Source organism: Scleropages formosus, chromosome 22 (genome assembly GCF_900964775.1).
Source record: "Scleropages formosus chromosome 22, fSclFor1.1, whole genome shotgun sequence".
NCBI lineage: Eukaryota > Metazoa > Chordata > Actinopteri > Osteoglossiformes > Osteoglossidae > Scleropages > Scleropages formosus.
Window position 1 is genome coordinate 1,771,862 of NC_041827.1, and position 8,785 is coordinate 1,780,646.

Sequence of the window (8,785 nt, forward strand, 5' to 3'; positions counted from 1 at the left end):
GAATTGTAAGTCACTTTGGATAAAGGTAACAGCGTAATACTCAATAAAAACAATAGTTTATTTGATCAAAGTGGAGCATCCTCACATCTTAAAGAGACTTCGTGGTGTCTCACTTCCTGAGCTGTTTAGTGGAAGTGGACTTTCGAATCCAACTCGTGGGTGTGTGGTGTTTACGTGTTTACTCCCCAAAAACATACACATGGTCAACAACTTCAGTTCCCTCTCTTGCCACAGAAACCATATAAATGATTGCTATGAGTCAGCTTTGATTCAGTGGCACATCCATCATCACATCTGAAGCTCTATCGGTGTGGTTTCCATGTCCTCCTTCTGTTCACATGGGTTTCTTTCCACAGTCCAAAAACATGCCTTACAGAAGAATGGGCAATTTTAAATGACCTTTCATATGTATGCGACAGCGACAGTGTATGTGTTTGATTTCCCTGCAATGGACTGGTGTCCCATCCAAACTGCCTCTTGCCGTATAGGTATCCTGTGATAAGCTGTAGACACCACACTGCAGAACTGCACAACTGGTTACACATACTGGATAGATAGTTAAGGACATAAGCGCACAACCTGGCAGCTGCTGCTTCACAACTCAAGGAGACAGTGATAGTGATACTGTACATACCCCTGATAAGCTATTTTTTATATGCAATGACTTAAAAGGTTAAGAGGTACTATAGTGTAGTGGTTGAAGTGGCATTACAATGATTGCATTTCCAGTGTTAAAGTGTTGCTTCTTAAGTACTGATGAGAAATGTTTCATTTTATATCCGTTACACCGAAACCCTAGTCTGCAGAAGTGACTGAAAAGGGCATCATCTACAGGGAACTGACTAGTATGTAAGAACAGGCTGATAAGTGAAATATACCTTACCTTAGAAAAAAGATCATACATAGATGTCTTAGCCAGTTTATTTTTGTTAAACTATTTATTGAAGCTCCTCAGAACATTGCAGCATTAATCTTTAGTAGCACAGGAATGTATAAACCACTGGCAAACAAAAAAGAGCACTCATTGAGCTCAGAGTGGTGTAGAATGTCCAAAAGACAGTTCATCCCATTTTGAATATTCAGAAAAAACATCAACATTCAGTAATTTTAATAAATAGCTAAAAGAAAATGGATGAGGTGGCAGAATCTTTCACAGAACATAAACACTTGTGATTATCATTATTAATAACAATAATAATAAAAGCTTTTTGAAGCTAACCTTTACAGTAAATGGGCTGTAATCATAAGTTTACCAGACTATACAGTATTTACCCTTTGCTGTCATTTCTTCTTTCTCTCTGAAAATAAGTTTCTTGAAAGTTTTTGCGCTTACACACCTTTTCGTCTACTTAAAGAATCTGTAGTGTTGAAAAGGCACTCAGTAGCTACACCTGAAGATGAAGTCCTTTAAACAGAAGTATTGTAACAAGTACACTGAATTACCTGCAGTACCAATCCCGTATGCAGTGATCATAGTAATCACACATGTTAATTGTAGAATGTCTTCAGAAATGTTCACTTTAATACCCTTATGAAGTGACCTATGCAGAAATCTATGGTGTTCTTCAGGCACTGTGTTGTGGAAACAGTTTGCACATTTTTTTTCCCCTTGGGCTGGGAGACAGAACCCTACTCAGAGATATCCTTAGGGTGCCAATAACTACTTTGTTGATTAAGCACAGAGTAAGTCCTGTGAATCCAGTGTAAATACTGCTTCAATGGCAGATGTAAGACTTTTGGATATACCTACGCATCTCCAGCAGTGTAAAATCAGGACTGCACAATGGTGCTCCAGACTAGTGTGAATGCTCACAATTACCGGCTAATCTGTTCTCTGATCCATTATCTGCAGGACCTGATGTGCACTGTCTTCTGGCTAAAGCTGTCACTTCATGGCTTAATCTTCCACAACTGGAAACAAAGGATGGGGAAGGAAATAATTTAATGCGGTGCATAATACAATAATACACAAGGTAAGATGTTAAAAACCTTACCCTGTATTTTATTGAAGTATTATGTGTTTTTTTTTTTTTTTTTTAAACTCACTCAGATTTTTCTCTACTCACTCGGATGTTGAAGCCTAGTAGGTCACTGACCACTGCTGAGACTGCAGACAGGATGACCACCCGTGTGATATTGTAGATGAGAGGGTTCACAGTCAGTCCGAGTAGCCGGAAAGGAGTGTCTAACTCCTGAAATACAGACAGGAGTGATCAGATACATTTTTACGAGCTATATAAAGGAGCCTATAAGATTTTGTCCAAACTTACACATTTCAGCTTTATGGTCCTACTTACTTTATTAGTCCCACTTATACAAATTCACATATTGCAATTCAACTATTAGGGATTCTCTGTTGTTTAATCACTAAATTTAGATAAGATTTTTCTCCAACGTGACTTACAATGTTAAAATACCTACAATTATTTACCCATTTATACAGCTGGGTAATTTTATGGATAAGTAATTTTACTGGAGCAATTTAGAGTGAGTACCTTGCTCAAAGGTACAACAGCTGGATGTAAGATTTGAACCTGCAATGTTTGGGTGCAAAGGCAGCTGTTCTAACCACTGCACTCTCAGCTGCACTATTCTACTTGATACACCGTTTTCACCACCAAGTCACTGCTCACAGAGGAAGTAAAGATAAATAAGCACTTAAATAACACTGAATACAATGAGAATGTGAACCACAGAGAAAAATAAATATCATGTGAAATTTTAATCAGTTAACTGTATCAGCTCTAACTGATATGAGAGAGTAATCTAGAGTAAAAAGGCTGACATGCCAACTGAAAATTAGCACACATTTCTCCATGCTTACTTTCATTAGTTTTGTAGCCAGCTTTAATACATTGTTTACAATATTCAACTCATCTTTCTTGTTGGGTTTCTTCTCCATCTTCAGATACAAGTTAATCTAAGGGGAAAAAAAAGACTGGGTTATGTAGGTAGTAAAAGATACTAGCCTATTTATAGCAATAAAAAGAGGAACAGACAAAAGACGACATTTTATATACATATTCATTCACAAAAATCACTGGAGATTTTTACAAAAATCTGAATCTGGCTCCCTAACCCAAGACTGTTTATCATCCCTGTCGAACACTGTACTATGGCTGTATTCATAGACCAGAGGCTGGCCTAGGGAAGAAAAAAAAAAAATGCTGACACAAGAAGCTTGATACAGCTGGGAGGAGCCATCACCTGCTCAGTTAGCAGCACAGACACATTGCTATACTTCCGGTTTGTCTCAGAGCCCAGGGTGGCCAGGCGCAATAGGAAGACGACGAGGGCTGAGCCCCACACCAGCAGCTCCCAGTTGGTTTCCGAGTGGAGGAAAGTGTGGTGGCTGTGGAGCAGCTGCGGTGGGGAGGGGCAGAAGAACATCCAGAAAACAGACAGTGACCTTGGAAAGCTGCAGAACCAGTTGAGGGCACTTCACACCTTCCTGTTTTGCACTTCTCTATGCCAACAGGAGCTACACCAAACCAGTCCACTTTACCTTTATGTTATTGGACAGTTGGGTTCTATGTCATTCACAGTTTAATGTTTAAGCTTTCACTGAGAACTGCAATACCAATACTTAAGGTCTATTTTTTCAAGGCATAGAGTATTGTTTTTTCTTCCATTTCATGAACAAAACAAAAACATTTTTCTGTACATCTCACCATTTCAGAAATTTAGAAAAGTACACCAGTGTTCCTTGAGAATGTCTGTACTTGTTACAACTGGAAATATAGCCATTATGTTATGGACAGTGAGTTTATTTTAGTTCACATGACTTCTCCATTAAAAAAAAAATGTATTTATGCCAAGAGTGAGATGACAGGTATAGATATGTTATTTCACAGACAAACATGGCTGACCTGGGCACAACAGATGAAGGAGATGGAAAGGGCAAGAAGGAATATGGAGGACACGATGACGTCAACCGAGCGCTGGGGCCCACGCCTCTGCAATGACAAGGTAATGTTAACATGAGATCTTGTGTGGCAGAAGAACATGCCCTGTGGGGGATGGTGGTGTACAGAGCATGATGGTAGGAGGAAGTTCTGACAGCCCTCAGAATTTGCGTAGAAGAGATGTGAGAACCTTCAGGAATGAGCGCAGAGACAGCCACATTTTTATGTTCTGCACTTTCTTCAGCCTAAAGTGAGGAATCTCAGACTTCTTGGCCTTGCGGGCTGACGTCAAGTGGCTGAAGAGCTTAGCAAACAGAAGACGCTGTGGGGGGGGGGGAATTTCAAATTGAGGCACAATATTTCGTAAGGTGGGATACATAACTTATTACTGCATACAAAATTTTAAGCAACTGAGATGAATTATAATCCACCCATTTAAACAGACAATTCTGCTGAAGCATCCCAGGTTTTACACTGGCTGACTGTGTATGACAACATGGCCCTTTGAAGGATTTGAACCAGCAACGTTTCAGTTAATTATTTTACCTTCTGCCTCAAACCTAGCATAAAGACACAGCTCACCTGTTTGTAAGTCCTTTCTGCCACACACATCATGAAGAAGAAAAGTCCAGAGAGGCATACTCGCTCCACAGTAGTAATGAAAAAAAATACATATGCCCAGGCACTAGGTGGCCCAAGAGCCATGTGCACCAATTCTGTCAGGGACACAGAGCCCAGTTGTGTCATGTCCAGTCGCTGTGCCAACCGGAACCCAAATGGTAGTGATGCCAAGGCAGTAGTCATCACACCTCCCAGCATAAGGTACCCCATCCCTTGTTCTACTGCCTTCACCTGCAGCAGGAACAATAAGTTCTATTAAGACTCATTTCTCACAACTGCTCGTTGTTTATACATATCAAAACATGTACTACTCTCACAGATGGAATGTAAAATGTAAAATGACCACAGAAGGAAGCTGGTGAACTCACCCGATTCAAGATGATGCCGCTGATGTCCAGAACAGACATGTCTGCCTTCTTGCACTCACCATGCTCCCAAATGATGGCACTGACGCGGTCTTCAGAGGGGTGACAGGCCTGCAGCCAAGACAGATGACCCTGAGAGAGAGAAGGTTGGTCTGAACACTGCATTATACTTCCAATGTATTTGCCAGTCAGGTTGAATAGAACTGTAAACCAAAATGCGTCATCTTTCCTGTGTAGAGGGACACAGACCTACCTGCTGGAGACTTTCATCCTCACTGTCCAGAGCGGTTGGCAGAGGCAGGCTGTGGCATTGCCGGGTTTCTCCTTCACTATCACTGCTCCCAGAGGAGGCTGAGTCAGGCCCTTGCAGGAGCTCTTCCCACAGGGTATCGTCTGTATCAGAAGCCTGCCTCTCTGTGGGCCGTAGGCGCGTAATCTCCCGAGGTGGTAACTTAGCTGCATTCCTTAGGACCTCGCTACTCTCCTCCTGGCCAAAGTAAAATATCACAATTCTTGTCTCCTGTATATCACAATAACAATAAAACTAATCAAATGCTTCACTTGAGGATGCACCTGAGGTGGTGGGCTGCTCTGAGAAGAACTGCAACATCTCTTTCTGAGGACAGATGCATGAGTAATGCCTTTTGCATGGCAATGCTTCCCTGCAGTTGACCGACGGTATTCCTCAGCATCCTCCTCACTGGAAAAGTCATCTGAGACCTCTAATTCAGACTTCCTTAAATTATTCTTTAAAAAAAAAAAAAAAAAAAAAAAAAAGATGTAGCAGAGCTCATAATTCTGTCAAGAATTCAAATACAACAGAATTCTTAAAACAGGAATAAAAATACTCTACCTCAACAGCCAATCATAGTGGCATAATATAGCACAATGATGCTCCTTACCCCCCTCTTCTCCACCCTGTATTGTCTCTGGTTCTCCTCCAGCTGCCAGGACTGCAGGTCTAAGACATCTTGGTGTTCAGCTGTCTCTTTTTTCATTCCCCTGCTCTTCCTCTGTCTAAAGTAAAATGTTCAGCAGAATTTTTTTAGAACCAAACAACTATGCTCCATTAGAATATTCTGGAACACAGACATTCATCAATACCTACAAATCCCTACCTCTTCCTACGTGTAGAGCTTGCCGTAGGGCTGATGGTGGGACTGACTGAAGGGCTCCGGCTGGACTCTGTGGACACTATCTGGCAGTGTACCGTCCCTAAAAGTAGCATTAGACACATGGGTCCCACCACTTCACTGACAGTGGCTGCTGACACCTCCAGGTATACACCCAGTGCTGCCACTGCAAGGACATATGTAAAAATATCACAAGCTTTACTCCACTACTTGCAGAAAAAAAAAAAACCACACTCCAGACCTTTGTTGCCATAAGATTTATAACAATGAGCAACACCCCTGACCTTGCAGGAAGTAGAGAAGCAGCAGCCAGGTGGAGATGCTCCAGGTAGTCACTTGGATCCACCATTGGAAGAAGAAGGGGAACAGAAGCACTCTAACCAGACCCTTACGGGTGAGGGCTGTCCAGGGGCTCTGGGGCTTGGCTTTGCTAAATGTAGACCCTGAAAAAAATTGGTAAATGGGTCCTCTGCATTCAGATGCCTACCAAAGATGACCAAAATAGTGTGGGAAGAAGTCAGAAAACAATCCCACAGACTGAGTGCATTTGTTTAGTTCTCACCTCTTACTAAGTCAACATCAATGAGGTCAGACTTTATGTGGCCAGTCTTCTTTGGTTTGCTGCCAATACCCTAAGAAATTGAAGTCAGCTCATATTCTTCCACACATTTATAGCAAAAGACAACAGATTAAGCTCTCAAAGCTCACGTACTTACTTTTAACTCAGCCTGATCCAGAGATTTCTCCCAGATCTGCTGGTCGTAGGCCCCAATCTGTTGGCAAAACAGCACGTCAACACCACACCTCTCTCCAAACAGAGTGGGGGGGGGGAAAAAAAAAATCTGCATTCAGTTTTCTGGTGAAAGTAAAAACCCGCAGCACAGAATCTCATTAGTACTCCCACTGCGCCTGACCTTCTCTTGATACCACGCTATCCCTGCCATCGCTGTCATCCGATGCGACCAGAGCCTCAGCGTCAGGGCACTTCACTGCAGATACAGGAGAGGAGCTCTCTGAGCTGTGACAAGCATATGTGGCAGCAGAATGATCTCCAAAGGCAATTAAAACATAAGCAGCACAATCATGCTTTAATGCTTTCATTATTAAAGAACAGAATACCAATGCAACCCAAGAAATGTCAAAAAAAGAAATTTATAGCTCAACCCCAATGTAAAGCTCTGGAACATTGCTTACTCTTGAGTTGTACATCATTTTGGAGAAAATCATCTGCCAAATGCATAAATGTAAATGAAACTGAACGTATGCATATTTAATCTTTACAAGATTGAAGAACAGAATATCAGCACATATCCGATTAATCAGCTGCAGCATAATGTTGAAATGGCTTTCCTAACTTTGTTAAATACCTTTGTGTGACTGTGATTTAAACTTCACCAAGGTAGGTTTGTGTCAAATACAGACAATGTGATGAATGTGATGATCATGACAGTAATGAAGACACTGCTCATTAACTAACAACAACAATAATAACAACACTAATACTTACTCTGAGTGATTTCTCGAAGGCATTTACTGTTTCTGATGAAGTGAGATCTTTCACACTCCGCTTCCACTCATCAGATGACTGGAGGAATCGTCCAGAGTGTCAGTCGATATTACGCATTTGGTTTTATTTGTATTTTTGTTTGGTCACACCGGGCTCCTTCCCAACTTGACCGCTTCTCCGCTGTCCGGCCACTCCACTGCACTGAGCAGATTTTGCAACAGCTTACACACAGGACACACTCACTCAGTCCTCATTCACACTGGACACGGACACTCGAGCGCTGCATCAGTGTGGTGCATCACTCACGCACGACCCAACACTTAGTTCAATAGGTGGTTGGTTGGTTAGTTAGTTAGTTAGTTAGTTCAGTTGAGAAGACGCGCAGTACCCACCCCGGCCCGTGTGTCGAGGAAAGCGAAAGCGAAGCCCGACGCTGGCCAATAGCAGCAGCAGCACCACTAGTAGGCTAGCTAGCCACCGACGCCACAAACTCTCAGCTCACAGCTGCCATGTTTCCGGCGCACACAACTCCTTTAAAGGGGGAACACGGAGTTCGCAGCGTATGAAGTGTAGGTGTGGCTGCTCCGAAACGGCTCATGCCCGGCTCCCCTGGCTCTGGCCAGGCGCCCAGTTTCGCTGTACTTCCTTCTTCCGGGTTAAGCAACCTGTCGAGTCGCAGCCCACCAGACAGGCTAGCGCGCGCGCCTGGCGTGCCCCCACGAAACACTCTTGTGAAGCCCGCGTTCTCTATTACGACTCTCTGTATTAGTCCCTCGCTCATTCATTGTCTTTAGAAATAGCAGTGATTCAGTGTTGCTGTTGATATAATAAAAAGTACCACTGACCTGCGGGCATCTGCGCTTTTAACCTCCTTGGTAATCAGAACCTGCCTGGTAGGAAACGGCGGAAGATACGTAAATGTCTTATTTAAATGAACTCTAATGAAGGAAATTACTACGGAAGTATTCGTTGCCCAACATACTGTTCGCGACGTTTCTCTAATGGAGAACACTGGACGCTGCTCTTGGCGATGGTGACAGTGATGTCGTAGCCTCCTGTGGCACCTCGCTCTGCATCCCTACATTGTTACCTGTCCTACTCAGGACGGTTAACACAGTTTTTTTTTTTTTTTTTAAATAAAATTTTTATTTATAATTTAATATCTTAAATCTTTAATTTCTTATGCTCCCCTGGAGCTTAAGAATAACGGCAAAATTTATTTTATACGCTATATGTCCTGGGGGCGCGGTGATG

At 42.5% G+C, this 8,785-nt stretch overlaps 1 protein-coding gene across 8 annotated transcripts; it reads right to left on the minus strand.

Moving 5' to 3' along the window:
* Nucleotides 1-915: 915 nt before the first annotated feature.
* On the minus strand, nt 916-8,461 carry phtf1 (putative homeodomain transcription factor 1). Of its 8 annotated transcripts, none has more exons than XM_018725225.1 (18): nt 8,377-8,461; nt 7,532-7,732; nt 6,939-7,042; nt 6,741-6,832; nt 6,587-6,656; nt 6,309-6,467; nt 6,010-6,190; nt 5,794-5,908; nt 5,465-5,638; nt 5,145-5,378; nt 4,895-5,023; nt 4,488-4,757; nt 4,096-4,227; nt 3,870-3,956; nt 3,208-3,363; nt 2,825-2,920; nt 2,067-2,192; nt 916-1,911 (listed from the first exon to the last, which is right to left on the minus strand). In XM_018725225.1, exons 2-18 carry the CDS (start codon nt 7,552-7,554, stop codon nt 1,891-1,893), a joined length of 2,169 nt encoding a protein of 722 aa, XP_018580741.1. In that variant the 5' UTR covers nt 7,555-7,732; nt 8,377-8,461; the 3' UTR covers nt 916-1,890. The 8 variants fall into 8 exon arrangements, with proteins under 8 accessions (XP_018580741.1, XP_018580743.1, XP_018580740.1 ...); XM_018725227.1 differs by lacking the exon at nt 8,377-8,461 and adding an exon at nt 7,924-8,162 and having other exon boundaries at nt 7,532-7,727; XM_018725224.1 differs by lacking the exon at nt 8,377-8,461 and adding an exon at nt 7,924-8,162.
* Between the last annotated feature and the right edge of the window lie 324 nt (nt 8,462-8,785).